This window comes from Coffea arabica, chromosome 11c (genome assembly GCF_036785885.1).
Source record: "Coffea arabica cultivar ET-39 chromosome 11c, Coffea Arabica ET-39 HiFi, whole genome shotgun sequence".
Classification (NCBI taxonomy): domain Eukaryota; kingdom Viridiplantae; phylum Streptophyta; class Magnoliopsida; order Gentianales; family Rubiaceae; genus Coffea; species Coffea arabica.
The window spans coordinates 40,825,426-40,848,837 of NC_092330.1; the positions used below are offsets into that span (position 1 = coordinate 40,825,426).

General features: G+C 33.8%; 2 protein-coding genes, 1 long non-coding RNA gene and 1 other non-coding gene across 6 annotated transcripts; 1 reads left to right on the forward strand and 3 right to left on the reverse strand.

The window, feature by feature from the left end:
• The first annotated feature begins 670 nt into the window (after nt 1–670).
• LOC113715423 (1,4-dihydroxy-2-naphthoyl-CoA synthase, peroxisomal-like) lies at nt 671–3,424 on the forward strand. Its single transcript, XM_072070301.1, has 9 exons — nt 671–1,057; nt 1,402–1,524; nt 1,663–1,764; nt 1,959–1,997; nt 2,099–2,197; nt 2,339–2,386; nt 2,552–2,647; nt 2,763–2,885; nt 3,012–3,424. Exons 1-9 carry the CDS (start codon nt 785–787, stop codon nt 3,126–3,128), a joined length of 1,020 nt encoding a protein of 339 aa, XP_071926402.1. The 5' UTR covers nt 671–784; the 3' UTR covers nt 3,129–3,424.
• An 8,259-nt stretch (nt 3,425–11,683) lies between these two features.
• On the reverse strand, nt 11,684–13,724 carry LOC113715526 (uncharacterized). Of its 2 annotated transcripts, none has more exons than XR_003453997.2 (2): nt 13,353–13,724; nt 11,684–11,988 (listed from the first exon to the last, which is right to left on the reverse strand). It is a non-coding gene; the product is annotated as an uncharacterized lncRNA (long non-coding RNA). The 2 variants fall into 2 exon arrangements; XR_011823222.1 differs by having other exon boundaries at nt 11,684–11,995.
• LOC113717454 (small nucleolar RNA R160) lies at nt 13,107–13,197 on the reverse strand. The gene has a single exon (XR_003454383.1). It is a non-coding gene; the product is annotated as a small nucleolar RNA R160 (small nucleolar RNA).
• A 447-nt stretch (nt 13,725–14,171) lies between the features above and the next one.
• On the reverse strand, nt 14,172–19,856 carry LOC113716229 (WPP domain-interacting tail-anchored protein 2-like). Of its 2 annotated transcripts, none has more exons than XM_072071098.1 (5): nt 19,555–19,854; nt 16,866–17,404; nt 15,635–16,767; nt 15,247–15,444; nt 14,172–14,692 (listed from the first exon to the last, which is right to left on the reverse strand). In XM_072071098.1, the coding sequence occupies exons 2-5, from the start codon at nt 17,395–17,397 to the stop codon at nt 14,462–14,464; spliced, it is 2,094 nt and encodes a 697-aa protein (XP_071927199.1). In that variant the 5' UTR covers nt 17,398–17,404; nt 19,555–19,854; the 3' UTR covers nt 14,172–14,461. The 2 variants fall into 2 exon arrangements, 1 of the variants encoding a protein (XP_071927199.1); XR_011823203.1 differs by having other exon boundaries at nt 14,542–14,692; nt 15,247–15,361; nt 19,555–19,856.
• Between the last annotated feature and the right edge of the window lie 3,556 nt (nt 19,857–23,412).

The following is a 23,412-nucleotide window of genomic DNA, read 5'->3' on the forward strand; positions in this document are numbered from 1 at the left end:
AAAGCAAACAACCATTCATATTCATATGCTGCTTATTACCCCAAAAAAAAAAAATTTTTTGATGAAAGTTAATCGTTAAAATTGTTTTTTCTTTCCCTATTTTGGGAGGGTTGGACAATGATTTGCAAATTTGGACCAAGAAGTAAAGGATTTTGCTTTTCTAGCTTTCTGTAGGCTTGACTGGACTGATCAGACTGATCCAGGTCAAAAATGGAGAAACGTTTAGAGCAGCATGTTGCATCCTATTAAGCTTCAGGAATTTTAGTTGATTATGGCCCTTCACGTATTTCCTTTAACGACACTTCCCGAACTATTTCGTTCTTTAAATCCAGATCAATTAATGCAGTTTGTTTTCGAGCAATCATGGGAATCGAGCTCGAATTTATAGATTGTATAAAACTAATCTTGAATCCATATATACGCAGTAAATATCAAGAAACCAAAAGGTTACCTAGTTGCTCGTGTAACCAGAAATCTAGGGGCAAATGAACAGGAATTATTAATAAGTTAAGGTTGTTCTGTTACTATGAATAAAATAAGTTAAACTTAAATAAATCGGATGCAGAAAAATAAGATTCAGATAAAAAAATAATCTTTAATTAATAGATGGTTGATTGTCAACTTGAAGAAGAGGGATGGAGGGGCGGCTCAAGCCTTCATTTCATGCCGTTTCCTTCAAAGTAATCATCTATTTATGAACCTATTGCCGCCATTTCAAACCATAACAGAATCTACCAAACTTGTTCAGCATCTGAAGGCTGCTGTCAGGGTGGGAACTTGAGAGATGGACCAAAACATGAACATGATCGTTACCAGAAGAATGGCCTCTGTAGCCAACCATCTCATGCCTGGTCACCAAATTAGTCCTAGCCACCCTGCCTTGTTTGGTGCTATAGCTCCGTCTAATTGCAGTTCTCCACTGGATGACAGCTACCGCAGGACTCACGGTGAAGTCCCTAGCCATCCACCAGTTTGGAAAACTGTGTCCTTGGATGAATCTGTCAAGGAGTTTGCGGATATTATATACGAAAAAGCTGTTGGAGAGGGTATTGCTAAGGTTAGTAGCGGAACTTTCACTTAATTTTTCACGTATTGCAGCCAGGTAGAAATATCCTGGCTGCACATATGCTCGAAGGAGCTAGAAATATGCTCAACATCCCTGTTATTAATCTTTTGAGACAATGATAACTCCATATGAAATTGCTAACAAAATTTATCGTATTGGCACAAAGAATTGTTTTTCGAGAATGGATGATATGAGATAAAATTTTCTTTCATGCCAAGTGCAAATATTTCTCGTCATCAGTTACTGTGGAGTATAATTTGCAGTTTAATTTCTCTGAGGGAGCTACACTTGGGGATCTGTTTTGATTCTTTCTTTTCTCTTGTCTTTCTGCATAGATAACAATCAACCGACCAGAGAGAAGAAATGCTTTCAGACCTCAGACGGTCAAGGAACTCATGCGGGCATTTAATGATGCTAGGGATGATATTTCTGTAGGAGTGATCATCTTCACTGGGAAGGTGATACTACTCTCATGAACAACATATTTTGCATGAATTTATCTGCGATTTTCATAAAAACGTGGTAGAGATATTTATTCAGGCCTACCTATTAATTTGACATGCGAAACGGGCTACCTTGATCATATTCTGTTGTAGGGCACTGAGGCATTTTGCAGTGGTGGTGATCAATCCTTTAGAGGAAAAAATGGCTATGCAGATTATGACAATTTTGGTCGGCTCAATGTTTTGGATTTACAGGTAAATATTTGAAAAGATGGTATAGCTCTGCATTTTCAATTTGTTACTTGACCATTTGGCATTGACTAGGTAATCCCAGTTATACGACATAATCTGAAAAGAACTTGTGAGAAAGGCACTGCCCTGTTAGACTGCAGTATGCAACTTACCAGTAATTTCTCTGCCTGACTGCAACAATTTTTTTTTTTATACAGGTCCAGATTAGACGTCTGCCAAAACCAGTGATTGCAATGGTAAGCTTTGCAAAACAATTTCTCCAAATTTCAACAGCACTGCAAAATTCATAGTTTCATAGCTCTTTTCTTGAATATTTATGGTTCTCTTCTAAAAACAGGTTGCTGGTTATGCTGTTGGGGGAGGACACGTGCTGCATATGGTCTGTGATCTAACAATTGCAGCCAATAATGCTGTTTTTGGTCAGACGGGTCCAAAGGTGCCTTTTCATGTTCCATCTTTGTGACCTGTACATTGAACTGTTGAAGCTCATTACTTCTTGTCTATGCAAGTTCTTCCTTTCAGGTTTTATCTCCTTCAAGTTAGTAGGGATCATTTAATTCTTGAATACAAATTGCAGGTTGGAAGCTTTGACGCTGGTTATGGAGCCTCCATAATGTCTCGCTTGGTAAATTTTTCAAGCTCAATGCATCTCTTTATCCGTAGAAACCTACAAAGTTTTCGAGTTAAAAAATCGCTTGCGGGAAAATCTAGCCAAAGATTTGCATGATTTTGCTAGCAACATCTAACTAATACATACACTAATTAACTTAAATTGTACGCTATACATTAGATTGGCCCAAAACGAGCGCGTGAAATGTGGTATCTGTCAAAGTTCTACACAGCTTCAGAAGCAGAGAAAATGGGGCTTGTAAACATGGTCGTCCCAGTAAGTTCCTTTTCAGCCCATCAACTTTTTCATCCTTTAGATTTCCATTCATACTCAGATGGCCATCCTATTTCTGGCTTCTATATCCCTGAACTATTTGAATCACATTTTCTAGCTGGAGAAGTTGGAACAAGAAACAGTCAAATGGTGCAGAGAGATGCTAAGAAACAGTCCAACTGCTATTCGGTTATGCAAATCAGCCATCAATGCAGCTGATGATGGCCATGCTGGACTTCAGGTATTCACAGCTCAGGCAATTCTTGCAACCAAAAGCCAAATTTCCATTAAAATCCTATAACACACTCTAACAACAGTGCTTCATACATTTTGGACATTGACTATCTGCTTCATATTTGTCATTCAGGCACTTGCAGGAGATGCAACACTCATGTTTTATGGAACTGAGGAAGGCAATGAGGGGAGGTCGTCATATTTGCAGCACAAAAAACCGGATTTCTCGAAATTTCCTAGGCTTCCTTGATGTTGTGCACCTCTAGCACAGTTCTTTTTTACTGTGATTTACGGCATTTTGATTTGTCTGCCTTGTTACAAGGTTCACATTTTCGTATTTCAAACTGTTCAACGTGCATGTTATCACTCCGTCTGCTGGCTGCAGAAATTTAGTGGCTTTCCATGTTCTCATGGACAGAATAAAAATCATTTTGTAGTTGAGAGTAAAATAAAGCTGATGTTCCTACTCGTATTGAAATGTGAAGGAATGGACAGTCCATGTGATATATACTTCCAACTTTCAATGACTATAATACTGTTGGGATATGCAACTTTTCCTACATATTTTGCTAGATTATGTTTAATATCAAAATAATTTAGTTATTAGAAAAATAAGGATATTTGTTAACCAAAGATCATGTTGGTTTGTTAACAGATATTTTAGATAAGATTTGCTAGTAGAAGGAGATTATATTTTGTTGAGATTTTTAGGATAATTGTTAGTTGGATATTTTGCTAGTTTGTTTCATGTAATCACTATAAATAGTGAGTTAATGAATGTAGAACATAAGCTCATTTTCCACCTTCAATACAAGTCTCTTATAAGCTTTTTTTGCAACACTAAGGTGTTGTTTCTTAGTTCATGCCCCAAAAAACCAACAAAGTGGTATCAAGAGCCTATATCTCAAGAGTCTGAGTTTTGTTTTTTAGAGTGAGTGCATTGGTGAGGATCCTTTATAAGTTCAAAGCCATGACAGGAAAGAACTTTTTGTCAAATATTTCAACTTTTAGTGGTGAAACTTACCAAATTTGGGCCATAAAATTTTGGACTTATTTGGTAGTCAATGATCTACGGGATATGGTGAAGACGAATTTTGTTTCATCAGCATTTGAAGAGCTGATGGATACACAAATTAGAGACCACAGAGTTGCAGTTAGACAGAGATCCAAGGCCAGCATTCACATATCAGTTTTTGATGCCGTTTTCACAAAGAAAATGGCTGATGATTTGATTGAGAATAAATTATTCTCAATTAAAATAGAAAGGAGAAGTTTCACTATGAATTGGTCAGATTTTGACAATTCTAAAGTGGAACATGATGATGAAATCAAGAATTCAGATCCTGAAAAAATTCAAGAGGAGATCATTGATAAGTCAGGAGATATCAGATTGATTCCTGATATTTATCAAGATTATAACATTTCTGTTTTTGGGTCTACAGATTTTGATGGTGATGACAAAATGAAGAATCATGCAAAATTTCATATTTTCTATATAAGTTCAAACATCGTCAAAAGATGTTCCATTTTAAACCTATGAGAAGGTTATTTGGAAATATTAAAAAAAAATCATCTTTTATGTGGAGTTTGGCATGAGAAGACAAAAGAAGTGGTTCGTTGCAAGACTAATATTTAGCTTGCATAAAAACCCAAAGGAAGAAGTTCATTGCAAGGCTAATCATCAATTGCAGAATTTCTTACAACAGTCTCGTCCAAAACAAGATTCAAAGATTTGAGAAGACAATTGAAAATCTGCAGCAAAAGTGACAAGGAGGAGTGTTGGGATATGCAACTTTTCCTACATATTTTGCTAGATTATGTTTAATATCAAAATAATTTAGTTATTAGAAAAATAAGGATATTTGTTAACCAAAGATCATGTTGGTTTGTTAACAGATATTTTAGATAAGATTTGCTAGTAGAAGGAGATTATATTTTGTTGAGATTTTTAGGATAATTGTTAGTTGGATATTTTGCTAGTTTGTTTCATGTAATCACTATAAATAGTGAGTTAATGAATGTAGAACATAAGCTCATTTTCCACCTTCAATACAAGTCTCTTATAAGTTTTTTTTGCAACACTAAGGTGTTGTTTCTTAGTTCATGCCCCAAAAAACCAACAAATACACAGGACTGGAATAAGCAAACTGGCATGCAGGATAATTAGAGGTCCTAATAAAAAGAAAGAGCATATTAACATTTTCACCAAAATTAAAAAAAAAAAAAAAAAAAAAAAAAAAAAAGACATAGACTCCTCTCCTTGCAATGTCTCCATCTGGGCTTTTAGTAACATCAACCTCCTAAAGCACACACAAACTCCAGGGTTAGGCTTTTGATAAAGCATACACAGCTCATTTACATTCACTGCAGGCTGTTAATTAGCACGGTATCTGCTTTACCCCTATTATTTTCCTCATTAACTTGAAAGTTTCAAAAAATGTCTTTTATAAATTCTAATCTTTGTCCCCGCAAAAACTTCAACTTTTACGTTGACTTCAAATTTATACAAGAAATCTAAATCATCGACAGACAGGTGGTAGGCTATATTGCTTATACTTTTTTTTTTTTCAAGTCGTTCGGGTATTGCTTATGCTTCTCAGGAAGTAAATACGTACGTATGTAATATTGATGAGTTGTTTGGTTAGGAGAAAACTACATATATTTGCCCAAGTAACCAAATCTTCGTCTAGGGTATTTATATATGATTAGTTGACGGAATCTTAAAAAAAAAAAAAAAAAACCACGCATTAGCAGGTGTAATGATAATCTAGAGGTGCTGGAGGGAGGTCGTTTGCGCCTGATGCATCTTCTCCAAAAAGAAATACTTGCTTACTTTTCTCAGTTGAAACTCTGTTTTCTCATCATATAACCCAACTCGGACATCAGGAAGACACCATTCGCTGTTGGACCAAGAAATCTAACGAACCCTCAGTTTGCTGCATACATTATTAAAATGATAACTTTGGAAATTTTGTAACTTTTGTCATTTTTCTTACTTTGTCATTTCACTTTTGATTTAGGTTTTGTTGTCTGTACTCTGTACTTTTCGATCAAAATTTTCTACTCTTAGAAAGTCTGTTCATCACTCTGAAATATCTTGAACAAACGTTATATATTGAGCATTTAGCTTGAGATTATAAATTGATGAACAGCCTGATAAGTTGATGGGTTGAAGTACAATGATATGAACTGGTTTTGCACAACATATTTTACTTTCTTTGAAAATTATTACGGTGTATCATCTAGCTAATTGATTTGCATTGGGAAAACATGGCCATCTGCAGATCCACCCATTGTAGAATTTTTGATAAATTCATTTTCTCTGTCTTTATCTTAATAAAAGACTTAAAAACTTGATTACTTGTTCTGAAGAATCTCTTTCTTTTCTTTTCTTTTGTCTTTTTTGGTTTGCGTGGGGGTATATTTGATCCATCCAAAAGCTGTCTCGATCGATTGAAAGCTACCGGGTTTAAACAATATAACCTGAGCAGCTAATCGTACTACTTCTTGGACAAAATAAATTATAGCATTCATCGGCCTTATTATTATTTTTTTTATGAATGCTTAATTGTTTAATGGTGTTTTTTATGATCAACGATCTAACATTCAACTTTGTTTCCCTCTCTTTCTGCTGAAACCATCAAGAAACCTGCCAAAAACATACACCTTGTTCGGCCAAATGTTCATTGAAAGGTGTTAGAGAAAAACCCTAAATACTAGCATAGTTTTCTAGCTTTTATGACTAACAAATGGGATTTACGAATGAGTATAAGATCATGGATGGGACCAATACCAGTAGCCATGATCAAGAGAGCAACCACGAAGATTAGTTGAAAGCAAGAGCCTTTTTTTCATCATTTTCATCTTTTTAGTTTGTACGATAGTGGAAGCAGGTACAGCTAGTTAATATCTTTCACTTGGAGTGGTGAAGACACTAAACATGTCCTGATATTTACATACATGGAGACGAGACGGTGTGCTATTTATTACTCGTTAATGAATTATTGACTCTAGTAACGTCTTGGAGTACTTGACAAAGGAAAGTGGTAAAATTATGTAGAGGTACATATATCTGCCTAAGAATATCTCTAGGATGGTTCCAACTTGTAATTAGTGTGGATTTATGGACGCAATGGCTCGATTTACTAATTGACTGCTTTAAACTTGGCAGGCAATTCTAAGTTAGGATTCTCGGCAGATACTGAAAAATTTCAATGACAATCCCACTTAATTATCACCTGAAAGTAAAAGAAACTTGAGTTAAATCAAATCAATTTGAATTATTAAAAAATTAAAGAGCACGTGATAACTTAAATAAATAGAACGCTTAACATAAATATAAAAGTGACACTGAGTTACTTTTGCTACTAAAGAGTGGTTCCCATGTCTTGACACCTAATGGTTGCATTGAATCTTACTTGTGCACATATTTACTTCTATTCATCAAGAACCAAAAAAAAAAAAAAAAAAAAAAAAAAAAAAAAAAAAAAGGCAAAAATTCCTTTCTGACTATTATTATCATAAGGCATCTTCTAGATAAAAGTTTCTCAACAATGTCGTCTTCTCATGGCGATGAATTTTTAGTTTCCTTTGTACCCGCTTGAAGTTTTAGTTCCCACGCCTTGGCAAAATCCATTTACACATTTGATATTTTCTGGACAGTGTATATGTTTTCCAAGACAATCTCTGTCAGATTTACACTTAAATTTTTTCCTCCGCCTTCGAGTCTGCACGTACCATCAAGAAACCCGCAGCCAAAACAATTACTATAAAGTTTTTGTTGAAAGGTGTCGAACAGAAAAAACCTTCTTGATATGCAATTTTCAGGCATTTTATAATTTGCTGATAGGATCTAGGAAATAATTAAGTACAAGCCTAAATATAATTAAAAAAAGTACAAGCCAATGCAAAATATATAAGATCAGGAATTAGAGCATTAGTAGTAGGCATGATCAAGAGAGCAAGCACGAAATTCAATTGAAACCATGAAGCCTTTTTCCATCGTTTTCAGCTAAATTAGGCAATTAGAATCACAGTACAAGTTTTACGGTTTGCTGCTTGAGTGATCACATTAAGCATTTCCTGTGACTTATATAGAGATAAGAGAATTCGATTTGGTTATGAATGTTAACTTCACATCAGAGCATCAACTTAGGAATTCAAAAGACTGATTAAAAAAGTGTCAAAAGACTTCAAATCAGGAATTCAATCGACGTCTTCATTCACTCGATCAAAACAGTCCTTTGAGAGGTTCCCATCCGAGATTTTTCCCGAATTGGCAACCAAGAAGTGTAGCAGAGACAGAATTTGCGTGTCCCACATGCTACTGGTAAACAGTCAGCATTAACTTCACATCTTGGAAGAGGAGAGGTTTTCCTTCTGCTCTAATCACCTCATTTGATAGTCTTGCCCATTATATTAAGTTTATGCACTACAAGTCTACAACAATTACATAATATTACACATCTCCAGTAATCAGAAAGCTTTTGAAGAAAACACGATCATCGTTCCACGTTTTGGGTAAAGATTCTGTGAGACAAAGCTACAATTAGAGTTACCGGCACAAAACCTTCTGCCTTATTAAACGTGGATTGTGAATGTTCATCGCCCATTCCTTTATGGGTTTTTCTAATTAACACGTTTATATTCCACCCAATTTACTATGTATACACACATTAATAATTATTACTTTCTCTTGTATTTATACACTTTTTCCTAATTAAATCCAATGCATTTGCACGATGTCCCTAATTAACTTTATATTTCTAAAAGTCTGACATCTAAAATTAGGCATGTCAATGGGTTGGGTCTTATCCAGATCCAACCCAGACCCAATATATTTGAGTAGGGTTTGGATTTAATTTCTCAAATTCAGACCCTACTTAAACCCAGACCCTGTGAGAGAGTCGTGGATCTAGATACGATTTAATTTTCTAGAATTCATATCCAAATCCATATCCATACCAGATCTAACCCAAACTCATATTTATTTAATTAAATAATATATTTATTAGTAAATTTATAAAATAATATAATAATTTATGGCTATTGGATCGAATACAGTAAGATTTTATAGCATTAGAATCTGCATTTAGTATTGATGGTTGGGTGATTGATGAGACTCGTGCCAAATTGCTTCAAAATATGGTTGAAACATTAGTGATTATTGATGATTGGATTGATAAAAAAAAATGAATAACTGTTTATAAATTTTCTTATTCTATTATTTATTTGCCATCGGTCCTTAGTCAAATGACTTTTATCTCATTCACTATTTTAGTGTTGGATTGCGAGACATCTACCAACACTGAAGTTTAAATAAGAAAAAGAGATACAAAATTATATTTTTTTAATAAGACTAAATATTTATATATGTTATAGTTGTTTTCTTTTTCTAAAAACTAGTCCTAGTTATCATTGTAATTGATACAAACTTTTTTAAGAAAAGGAGAAAAAGTAAAGACATATAAATGAAATATTGGATGCGGATGCAGTTGAATCTTTAAAATTTTATAAAAGTAGTCAATAATAATTCTTTCTTGGAATTCACAATATTGCATTCAGCTTGTTGAATGTTAATTTTATTATTTGAAAACAAAAATTGGATGGTATTTATATTATTTATGAACTCTATATATTTTAAATATATTTTTACTTTAGTATGTTCAGAAAATACCCATGGATACCCAGATCCATAAAGATTTGGATATGGACTTAGGGGGTGCTTGGTTGGAGGGTATAGGAATCAAGAATTGGATTGAATCCCAAAATTGTTGCTTGGCTAATGGGTATAGGTTTTGAAATCTTGGAATGATTCATGAAAAATCAGTCACTCTCCATACCCAAGTAGATTGGAGGGTTTTGATGAATCCCACATTTGATTCCAAAATCTTTAAAAAAAAAATTATTTTTGGGATTTTTTAAAAATATATATTGGCTCTGTTTCTATATATTAATATTTTTTATTTATATATATAATATTTTTTATTTCAATTTTGTTTTATAATATGTATATTAATATATATTTAATATATATATAAATATATATATATATTAATATACATATTATAAAAAATTGAAATATATATTTATAAATATTTATACTTATATATGAATATATATATATATTTATTTCAATTGATATAATATATCTAATATACATATTAATATTAATATAATTTATATATATAATAAAATATAAATATTAATTGAAATATACATATTATAAAACAAAATTGAAATAAATATATTTATATATTTATAAAAATATATATAAATAAATTTATAAAGATATATAAATATATTTTAAACAAAAATATTTATATATAAATATATATTATTTATTTCATTTGATATAATATAATAATATACATAATTGAAATATACATATTAATATTACTATAATTTATATATATAATATACATAATTGAAATATACATATTAATATATATTAATATACATATTATAAAACAAAATTGAAATAAATATATTTATAAATTTATATAAATATATAAATAAATATATTTATATATTTATATAAATATAAATATAAATAAATGTACAAATATAAATATAAATAAATTAATAAATATATATAAATATATTTTAAACAAAAATATTTATATATAAATATATATTATTTATTTCAATTGATATAATATATATAATATACATAATTGAAATATACATATTAATATTACTATAATTTATATATATAATATACATAATTGAAATATACATATTAATATTACTATAATTTATATATATAATATACATAATTGAAATATACAAATTAATATATATTAATATACATATTATAAAACAAAATTGAAATAAATATATTTATAAATTTATATAAATATATATAAATAAATATATTTATATATTTATATAAATATAAATATAAATATTTATAAATATATTTTAAACAGAAAATTAATATTTATATATGAATATATATATGGTGGATGGGTACGTGGGATAAGCATTTGAACGAGAAAGAAGAAAGATATGAAAAGAAAAAAGAAATTAAAGGTAAAAAATTGATTATTAAATTTGATACCCATTCCTTACCAATATTTACCAAGCACCCCCATTTGTAATCATACCTTTGTCCAAAACCCATACTAATTTTTTGTAAATGATTCCAATTACAATTCCGATTCCTAAACATGAACCAAGCGGCCCCTTAATTTTTCAGACCCACAAGGGTTTGGATCTGAATTTGGGTCTAACTAAATTAAATGGGTCTGGATCTGAATCAAAGGGATCCAACTCAGACCCTACCACCCATTGACATGCCTACCTAAAATACATCTTATGGGCACCCATTAGACAGTCCATTCTTTTATTTTCATCGATGAATTATCTTCTTCTACGGCAGAAATTTCCGGATATACAAAATTGAGCCTACTAATAAGTTGTTGATTTTTAATTCGCCATGCTATGATGGCCATTCCAGATCCTCAAGAACTGCTAGCAGCATTTCACAAATTTCAATTCCTACAACAGACTTCTTGTGCTTTTGCTAAGTCTCAACCTTCTTTTACACAGATGCATATTGGACAATTGTTTCAATAATACTCTTTTTAACACTTTATCCTCTCTTGCAATAATCATTATAAAGGTACCAGTTTGAATTCAGGTAACATATCCTTCTCCAAAACAAGAAAATTTTGAGATTACCAACAGAAAAACTGGTTGTCTTGCGCGCATGAAGTGGCAGAGAGCTGCTGAAAAGGTTCTCATTTTAGGTATCATCCATGACAAACGTATACAGTTTTGACGGAAAAATGGGAATGGAGATGAGGAGATTATGTCTTTATTGATTAATTGTTTACAAGCCAAAGAAAGTTAACAATATGGATCAAGCATCCATTAGAATTTAAGGTGCTTCACATTGAACTGGATAGAAACTAGAACGAACTAAAACTAACTTCAATGACAAATCCCAGCAAAATGTCGCTCTTCTAAGACTGAAGCTCCATCAACCTTTGCCAGGTGCCACAAACCAACTGGCAATAGGAGAAGAAACCATTTATTTAGCACCATGCTCGTATAGTCAGAATGACGGGTAACAAACGACTATGTATTTTGGTGCTTCACGCTCCCTGCATTCTTTCAGGTAAAGTTAAAGATGAAATCAAAGATTCGTGGAACATTTTGGTTGATTAATTACCAGCAAGTATAGATGATGTGGTCTAAAAGAATTGCTAAGTTGCAGCAATGAGTAATTTGATCTATTGAATCTATACCTATAACTTGCAAAAATGATTGATGGTTTTCATTCAAAGCCACTAGAAATTTGGCCGGAAGCATAAAACTGCCAGTGCAATGTACATGGCAAAACCAATTAGAGCAATAAGAGAACTTTGAAAGCCATTCTAGAACATAATCCACATCTACCCATTAGATCCAGGAGTTTTCATCATTTTTTGCTCTACATTTGCATCAAACCCACAAAACAGAGAAGATTATCTACGACATTACAATATATCTGGCATCACCAAGCACAAATTCTGTGAGAATGGCCATGACTAAGGTGAAAGACACATCTCAATTAATCTTGTTTATATAAATAATGCACATCTAAGAAGCCATACATGCCCATGTGAGCAACAAGCACAGAGGACGCAAATCAAGTTGAACGCAATGGAATCCAATACCAGTCTAGTTGCAAGATTAAGTAAGATTACAAATTTCACAGTCTAAAGCAAGATATGTTGCAAAGTAGCATTCAGGTGTGATCAAACAGCCTCTTTTCTATCATTTATTGTCGACCAAGGCAAGCTTCATGTCACATTTCCAATACTAGTCTAGTTGCAAGATTAAGTAAGATTACAAATTCCACCGTCTAAACCAAGATCTGTGCAAACTAGCATTCAGGTGTGATTAAACGGCCTTTCTCTTTTTTATCATTTATTGCTTCAAAGCCGATGAAAATTAACACATAGATCCAACACCTCGTTATTTGGAGTATAGATTCTCAATGCCATGCTAATTGTCGAATCATAATCAGATAATTCAAGAAGCCTATACACTTCTATTAAATGTTAACCTTGTACTTGATGCAAGCTACCTATCAAGTTGAAAAAAAAATCAAGTGACTGAAACCAAAAATATTTCCTGGAAGAAACTAGTGCAGTCCGACTGCAATTTTCAGAATCAAAACCAAGTAATAATAATAATAACAAGAAGAAAAAGAAAAGATTAAACCCAAATTTGGCAAAGCAATCAGAGAACTTTGAAGGCAAAACAAGATGATTAACAATCAACATCTGAAAACTATTCAGACTATAGATACATCTCATCCCTTTGCTTTGCACAAATAAAAAACATGTAGTAATTTCTTCATACAAATAAACTGAGAGCTAGATTTTTTTTCTTTGGTTGCAGGGGAGTTGAACTTAAAAAAGTATTAAATCAACCCAGAAGAACTCTTCCAAAGAAAAAGCAAATCTAGCACCATAAATACCTTATCTCGAATTTTCTTTGCAATCAAGGACTTGAAACTGCAAAGGGCTGATTGGTGCACTAAGTTATAATCTCTCATTTAAAAATGACTAACCGATTAAGCTGGAAAAATCGAATCTTGAAGAACCTTTTAACAGAAAAATTGAAGCTTTCAAAAACTTGCTAGATTTTCCAAGTGATTGAGAAGTGGAGCATCTGATTTCATCAGCTGTACAGACTACTTAGACAGAGTGAAGTTGTCACCTGAGCGGAGTTAATAGCTCAGTGCTATTTATAGGCGCTGAATTAGGTTTAGTTTGCAGGCGCTGAATTAGGTCTAGTTTTCATTTTCGAGAAAAGGGAAACGACGTAGTTTACTTCTCTATCCTTTTTTTTTTTTGCCCTTTTCCTTTTGTAATTGCAGATAAGAAGATTTCCATCTTATTTCAAAAACAAAAAACGACTTTTTTTTTTAATCATACAAAATTACGTAAAATTATCTTTTATATCTTTGAGAGGGAATAGGTGGGAAGAAAGGAGTAGGAAGGAGATTGTAAACAATAATAAAATCACTTCCTTTTCTTGAAATTTGAAAAATAAGATTTCAATTCTTTATTTCATTGTGGAGGAACAAGAAAAAACCAATTATTACGGACCTTTTTCTTTTTCTTTATTTAATGCCTTTTATTAGCCCCCTTCACTTTCTAATAAAATTTGGGTTGCCACAATTAACAGTTGAGAAGATCCAGCAGGAGCCTAAAGTTATATATGATCCCAGTTCATCCCAAGGACTTCTTTCAATCAACCTTCAAAGCAAAGCACACATGCATCATATCGGAAATGTCCCAAATGATGTGCTTGGAAAGCTTCTGATATTCACAGATACGTGACAGGTGAAGAAAAGCAACCCTTTCACACTAATTCTACAAATACAAGTGCTAACAGTGTAGTTAAAGACCTCACCTATTGCATTTACACAATCTAAAAACTCATTCTGAAAAGAATTGCGGGGCAAGCAGCAAAAATTACAATTGCAACAATGATGAATCAATGAAATACTACAAGCACTACGGTCAAGAATTATGTACAGTCGAGAAAAAGGAACGTATTCCATGCAAAAGCAACTGCGAATTAAACCTCGATGAGGTTGAAAATGGCTTGTTCCCTGTTCAAGAAATATGCTGCTAAAACTGGAAGCAGTACAACTAAAATTGCCATGAAGATGTATGTTCGGCTGGTCTTCCCTGTGTTTACTACATTCACATCTTCCAGTTTCAGAACCAAATTGCTGCTATCTTCTGGAGAAATGGAGGATTCTATTTCGTGATGATCTGCAGATGCTGTTTTAAGTGTTTCCTCCACCTGATTCAAGGGGTGAAAACATCATGATTATCACTTGTAACAAAAATAAAAGCATCATGGCTCCTGATAATTAGGCAGCGAAAAAGTGAGAAGCCAGTCCAGTGTTTATGCTTGAGAGTGGAAATAACACCAGATAATAGCTTAGCATTACTGCAAACTGCAAACTGCAAACTCCCCTGTTATTGAGCCTGATCTTCATTGATATCCTCATTGATGCATTTATGGTAGGTACTGACTGTTTATCTGATTTTAGACTCTTCTAATAAAGATTTCGAAATGGAAAAATGCAAACGTAAGGCTGAAACATAATTTAATGGAAAACTTCTACTGATGGAGGTGTCTCAAAGGCTCTCAAATGATAACATTTTCTTCTAATTAATCCACCAACTGCAAGAAGCCACTAAATGAAGCTATGAAAAGTATCTTATCTTCAAAATGTTGCTGTATCTAGACCTCTAACTACGACCATACTTCCATGTCATCTGTTTTACAAGTCTGTACTTAGTTTGTGAAGAAGGAGAAGAAAGAAAGAAAGAAAGAAAAAGAAAACCTGCCTGGATGCTATAGTCTGCGAATTCTGCTGCCTTCTCATGTGAAGCTAGTGTACATGATGTAGCAGTTAAGTCAACTCTGAGTGAAGGAAGCTCTTCTTCCTTCTGATCTGTGTTGCTGCATGAAGCAAAACACTCAGCCTTCTTTGCTTTCCTTAATTTCTCCTTGAGCAATTTATTTTCCTTTGCTAAATCATAGAACTGTCACCAAACCAATCATTTCAGCTTTTATAGGCTATTAGAGGTTGTGATCAAGTCACAATTTATTAAAAGTGCACAAAAATGGATCATCCTTGGTACTCACTCTTACTGAGAAGGGCATTATAGATAAGAAACAAGTAAAGAAAAACAGAAACAAAGGAAATGGAAAAGAAGACTCCAAACTAAGCACCTGTTTGTTTATGCGCTCTCTTTCCATTGCAAGTTGCATGACCATATCCATAATCACATTGGTCTTGATATTTATGTCTTTTGCACTCGCCATTTTCTCAACAGTGGCCTGATCCAGAGTTGTTTCCAAGGACTCCATTCTAGTCTTCAGAAATTCAACTTCTTTATTGAGTTCTAAATTAGCTTCTGACAGCACCACACATTGCTCCTCAGCATTCTCAGTCTTGTTTTCAGCTTTGAAGGCTTTTTGCTTCAACTCATCAATAAGAGTTTCCATATCCCAAATTGCAGTATACAACATGTTTTGCTGCTCTTGACTTGCTTCTGATGAAGCCCTGGAATGCTGAAGTTGCAGTTCTAGGTCTCTCAACTGCTTCTCGATTAAGCTCACCTTTTTGCTATTAGTATCATTACTTCCTTTCAGAAAATTGAGTTCTTCAGTTAGTTCTGAGTTTGTTTCAGTTAGCTGAGTAACCTTGGATTCTGCACTCTCAGCTCTAGCCTCAAATTCATCAATGGTTTCTCTCATGGATTCAATGATACCATCCATTTCTGCAAGTTGCACTTGACTTGTCTCATTTGTTTCCTTTTCTGCCTTCAGCTGAGATACTGATTCTCTTAAGTGCTCTTCTAGTAATTTCACTCTTTCCCTTAGAGAAGCAGCTTCAGCAGTTTCAGCAACAAGCTGTGCACTTTTCTTACTAAGCTTTTCCATTGTATTATCTTTTGCATTTGATTGGGCAATGTAATATTGGAGTTTAGAATCTAAATTGCTTTCTCTTTGTATTGCATTATCTAAGTTGAATCGAGCAATTTGAAGCCGACCAACCATCTCCTTAGATATGCCCATAAGAACCTCTGATGTATTTTCAGCCTCCAGGAACCTACCCCAAATTACCTCCGCTGCCTCTTCCATGAACAGAGCCACTTGTTCAGTTAATTGAAGCTTTAACTTAATATCTTCTTCATTTTGTTTTATTTCTGTTAACTTCTTCTCAAGATCTAGCTCCCTAGCAAGCGATTTTTCCAACATTCTTAGAATATGTCGCTGTTCAACTGACTGCAGTTGTGGCTTCAGATATACTCCTGGAACTTCAGAGTTTTCTGATAAATCCACACCTATGTTAAAGCTCCCTGTGAAAAATAAACAGTTACAAAAAAAAAAAACCATGCTTCTTAATTCTGTAATCAATGGGAGATCCAACCTTGTTAAGTGACATTCTATGACTTACATTCATTTTGGTTGAAAGCTAATGATGTCATCTGCAGCTTGGCTAACTGCATTTTCATCTCAAGGATATGATCCTGAGATCTTCTCACTGATTCTTCAGTGTCATGCATTTTACTTTCCACTATACTGGACAAATCATTTAGCTTTCCGCATGAAGTTATCTTATGACGAGCATTAATTACCACAGCATGAACACTGCCCATAAAATTATCCAGCTCTCTTACCTCAGAGTTCAAAATAGCACTCAAGATATCAAATTCCATTGCCTTCTCAATAAATTCTGGAGAGATATCATCATATTCAACAACTGATTTCACATCATTTTGCCAGGCTAAAGCACGCATTAAAAGATTACCCAAATTCACCAATTTGTGAGAAGAGTAAGCTAGGTCCAAATCTGCTCTAGTTAAAAATTCCGTGGCATTTCTTGCTTCTTCGATACCCTGAGCGTCATATGAAACACTTTCAGGTAATTTTACTTTTGCAGAGTCTGATTCAGCAGTTTCAAAGCTATTAGAAGCCCGATCATCCATTGAAACCCTGGAACAGGCAAAAGTTCAGGTTTAAGAATTGAAAATCAGAAGAGTTGCTGATAGGCATGCAGTCCAACAAGCCAGTACAGGTCAAACTCAAGGAAATGGAGTATAACAAGGCTGTAGCTAAGCCAGAAGAAATCAACTACACCATAAGCTGAACATTTAGTCCCATAATTATGACATCCAGATAAAATTAGTCACATCAGTACAAAATGTTGAAATAGCAAAAAAAAAGGCATCAGAAGTCTTTTCAAAGTAAAACATATTACTACAGACTCTAGGAGGCTACAAAGGAAATACAAAAAAGCTACTAGACAGATTGCCATCAATATAAAGAGGGAAATACAGCCATTAAGGGTGTATATATGTCTCTCTGTGTGTGTCCAATGAAAATGTCCAATGAATGTCTATTACAATTATGATATAACCCCATTATTAGCCACGAGTATACCATAATGAATCAATTTAAGCAATGATTATGTCTTCAAGAACTCCAAAACCTACTCTATATAGGATACACGAGACAAGCTTCAAAGCACACATAAGGCTTGAAGTTCAATCCTAGTATTTAGCGACAAATACATTACTATGCATCTCTAGGAATCTTCGGCACTCATTTCTTTCACTCACCCAACATTTTGCAAGTCACAAGTAGGCATGAAAAGCATGAAACATTTTCTTTATGATGCATCAAAGTTTCATCTTCATAATGTACACAGATCTTAAGGTGTCTCTCTTCTGGAAATGCCAATAAAATCAGAGTTAGATCGTACAAGCTAGTAGTAGTATACATTGCACATCTAACAAACTACATTTAGTCGCCCAGCCATTTGTATTTGACCTCTCATGCCAGAATTTTATCTTAAAGCAATCACAATTTGAAGCAACATTTTTTTTCACGAAAACTATCAAGGCTCGCCTGAAATAGCCTTTATGGTCAGTTGACATTATTAGCTCCAGAATAGGCTTAGCTCTTTAGCTAACAATACGTATTACTTAAAAGAGAAGCATATTAGACACTTGCTTTAACCTCTTGAAATCCAAATATGCAGACATTACTTGTTCACAAGGCTTTGTGCCACCACATAACTCGAAAGGGCCAATATAAGCAGCTTTGCCCTAGAAGCAGATATGCTGCTTTTGCATCGTCAACTCCACAACCTCACAGGTGAACATAGATTGACCTATATCCAAGATCCCCCAAATGTTGGGCACATTCATGTAAATTGAACAAATAAAATGCAGTAACTAGCTTATTCTTCAAGTTTTATAATATCACCTCCAAGTCCCACATTTATCTGTACTGCAAAGATTTTATTTGTATGTTAATTAAGGGAAAAAGGAAAGAAATAACTTTTCATTCAGTCTTCAAAGTTCAGAAGCTAATTTACAAAAGCAGCAGAAGAAACTATATAGGTCAGATTTTAGAAGCTACATTTATGTGCTATAGTAAGGCTGACTTTATGAAAATGTTCCATCACAAGTTCTCATACAATCATATACATCACATGTCAAAACTACCAAGCATGATAGAGTTCCAGAAGACCTAAATTATGGTTCAAAACGAAAGCAATTATGAGCGTCTCTTCTTAAAGAACTTCTACTTGTTCACCCTGTTTGGCAACTATCAGAGTAATCTTTTGATATAATGCATAGCCTCCCACACCATCTTTGACAATTTCAGCTTGTAAAGAGTGCCGAAAGCGAATATTATCAAGCCCCATAACAGGGATTTCTAGCAGTTAAAGCAATAAATTATCGACTTAATAAGTCCACCATTATTCTGCAGTTTCTCCACATTCAGAAAAAGAGGACTTCTTTTAACTTTTAACCTTAACTTCATACAGTAGACAAACAAAAGAGCCTTGATCACTCAAAAAAGAAAAGACAAAAAAAACTTCCAGTCCAATATCTAACTTTTACTGGTCATGTCTTTTCACATTTCACAGGATAATGAGCTCAAAATCCAACATTAAGCCTCAAAAATCACCACATCCCACCAAAAAAATGCAGACCCACAAAATATTTCTGGCATAAAGCCACGACTTTTCTCCATTTCCACAAGAACCCAGAACAGAAAAGAGACAAAGGACTGCGAGATTCAACGGTTGACATAATATTCCTTAACAAAGTGAAAATATAGGAAGCACATACCTGGTGCGGACTGCGGAGAGGAAAATGTTTGCGGGTCGCGGTCTTCTTGAATCGTTTACAGGAAATTCAACTGCTCGGGAAGTGTTATGGGCTCTGATAGTATTCCTTAAAATTAGTTACAGGTGAGCAGAGTCCAACGTAAGAAACCAATTATGAGGATTGAATTGAATTGTGTGACCGGCATAGTACAAAAAAGAGCCGAGTCGAAGCTTTAAGGTGTGCCGCGGGGCATCCCAATCATAACCGGACGGAGCGAGTGGTCAACATGACTGCTTGGAGGGATTCCCAGCAAAAGAAAAAGTAAAAAATACACGAGATTTTTAACTGTAGTCAGTAGTCACATTTGTCAGGACGTTTAGAATATATTCACACAAATTGATGTATATATATTTTTATACTGAATCAGCCATACATACTTTTTTCTTTTTTTTTTAATAAAAAAAATTATTTCATTCAATAAATCTACACTAATGACAGAAATATAAATTAGTCATACATTCTTAAACATGAAACAAAGACCCAAAAAAAAAAAAACAATTGTGATAGAGAAATCCTAAGAAATGGTTAAGAAAGGTAAATGGCATGGGGTGTCTTATCGTGTGCTGGGATGGGCCAACTAAACGTGCAAGTTAAGTTGTATAATTAAAGAAAGTATCAAGTTGGGATCGTCATGAATAAAGGGCAAAAGGGGACAAAAGGAGAAAGTGTATAAACTTCCCTAATCCAAACTTGAATGCTCTTTTGACTGTTGCTACTAGCATAAAGATTTCTTTTTAGTTTTGAACCATTCATCAAAATTTAGATTATAATCCTTGATCATAATGATGTAGCCCTTAACAATAATGACATTTTTAGCTCAAAAAATAAATAAATAAAGCGCTTGCTAAACTTGCATGGCAAATTACAAATTATATTCAAAGCAATACTACCGTAAATCATATATTACTCCAAATTTTTTTCACTTTTCCCCACCAGAAAGCCCCACCCGCCACTTCCCATTGAGTCCACTGTCCCGCCATCCCCCTTTATTAGATTGTGATACAGCTTAATATACTAAGATTCTGGTTGATAATTCAATTTAGTATTTAAATTTAATGAATTTTTTAAATCTTAACATATTCAAGCTATTTGATAATCAAAAATTGAACATCTGAATTAATTAAGTGACACTGAATTTTCTAGATAAAACTTGCTCTCAAAATTTAGTGATAAACTATTCACTTATTACTGAATTTAATATGCACTCGAATATATTAGATTTGATAATTAACAATTCAATAATTTAATGGATTCAGATTTCAAATTTTAAATTTTAGACTTCAATTTTATCGAACGCATCCTAAGTGGCATTAATTTATTAGATTGTAAAACTCCTGCATTTTTATCCCGGTGAATTTGTGGGGAATACTTAAGAAGATTTTACATGGAAGGTTCAAAAGTCAAAGCGCGTGTGCAAAAAGTCACAGCGCCCGTGCAGTGAAACGCAGATAGATCCCCAAATGCTGAATCGCGTAAAACAGCAAGAAGACAAGAAAAGCCCAACAAGAGCCAGTGAGAGAATCCTAGAAACCAGGACTTACAATCATCAATCCACTTGATAATGCGGCAACAAGTTAATGACAAAGTTCAGTCTATTATTCCCATTCAGTCTATAATGCAGCCCAAACAAAATGATGGAACTTAGAAGTGGTTGCTGAACCAAACCACCTGGTTCCAGCAAACAAATGATTCTACTAAATAGTTTTCCTTTTCCAACTTTCAAATTGAGAAAGATTTTACTACGGTACCATTGAGTCCTTAGCACTAGTACTAGATTAGTGAGAAAGACTGTAGCATTTTACATATTTGGTAACTACTTCACATGTAAGGTAATAAACTAATAATCAAACATGTCAAGATCATTTTTATGATTTTATTTTCAAACATTGTACGTGTCATTCAATAAACTAAGTATTTCATATCAAATTGTGTGCTCGAGCTCGTGACAACTACATATGTCAGACAAATCTCAGGGTGAGTCGAGTTGAACTCAAGTAACGCTGTATTTGAGTTCAAATTCAATAAATTCTCAAGCTACACCAGTTCGAATTCAACTCGATCGAGCAAGAGAACTTGTAGTTCAACTCGACTCGTGAGGAGAACGTATAAACTCGAACTCAATTCAATAAGACTCAATCCTATTCTCAATCTCTAAGTACTCGAATAAAAATTTGAATTTCTCTAAAATATAACCCTTAACGGTCAATTTGTAATTAAAATGAATAATTATATAAATAATAAAACTATTGGATTAGGCTCATCCAGTACTTGAGTAGCACACAAGGGAGCTCCAACTCGACTTGAGAGATGAAATGAATAGCTCAATCTCGAACTTCAATCAACTCGAATTCGAGTCGAGTGTATGACCAAGTCGCTTGCGAGCGCCTCAACTCGCCAGCATCCCTGGCTCTCAGCACCAATTATGACCTTAATTTTTAAGAGTTCTAACATCAACTCTCATGTGTGCATTCGATACCAGTTAGAACCCTAATCCCTGCAAACAAAAACATGTGAGATGGGGAAAATATTTACTCACAATAATGATATTGTTATTGATATCGCAAACAATAAAAAGACTGCGGAATAATCTCTGCCAATTCTTCATACATTATTTACACCTATAACAAATTTGCAACATTTAAACTGAAATGTAGGATCACAAAGAATAACGTTGAATTAAGTTTGCCAAGAACTCACAATTTATGGGAAAAAAAGCCCAAAAACAAAGCAAAGAACGAACAGGACCAATGGTGGGGAGCAAAACTAATAATCTTTCGTTGAAGAACTTGATTGCTATTTTGTACACACCCGCAGACTAGCGGTCTAATCCTTCTAAATAAATTTAAGCAATGACAAGGGGAGGTTGGTTGGGTGATACGGGAGGAGGGAGTGTAAATGAGAGGTCTCGGGTTCAAGTTCTTTTGCTTACACTAAAAAAAAGGGAAATAAGAGAAGACGTAAAAAAAAAAAAAATCCTAAGCAAAGGCAAATCTAGAGTCCAGACCCCATACTGATTGCTCTACCAAAGCTACGGCCTTACCTAAGGGGTTGGAATCCCATGGGAACTAAACATCCAACACAACTTATGAAATCTAATGTATATCTAGGGAATAAGACTTCTTTGAGGACTTAAATTATAAAATCAACTAGGAAATAAATTCCTTTATGCAAACTCTTACGTCTAAAAGCTAAAACCAATTTCAATTAGACACGTTAACATGTGGAATCTTAAATGTTTTGGTTTACTAAGCCAACAAAAATATGAGTATGTTGTTAGGAGAATCAACTATATATTAAGGACTAAATAAATTTATAATTCATAAAAGGAAATAGACCAATTGCTAGTTACTTGCACGTTTCTTGAAATTTCAGTTGCAAATACTTCCTCTTCTTTTTTTTCTTTTCAATAATGCAAACTCTAAGTGTACAATTATGTTTCTGCATTTTCCAGTCACAACCCCCCCCCCCCCCCCCCTTTTTTTTTTTAAGAAAATAGTCAAAACTATTTTGGTGAAATCATGCAAATGCACGTCAAATAGGTCATTCCTTTCTTCCAGTAATTTTGTAGATGCCATATTGGGCTCTCTGCAACATTAAAGGCATAGAAACTGACCCTCAAACCGTTGTTATTTAAATTGCAACATTTCCCAATAAATTTACATTGCTACAATAAATTCACTATTTTTTGTTGCAAATAAAAGAGGGGGGGGGGGGGGGGGGGGGAGGGGAAGAAGAACTGACCCAACTTTGTTACTAAGTGCTGGACTGAAGAATGAAGATCAGCCAGCAAAACTTTCAATTACAAAGATGGTGGAACCT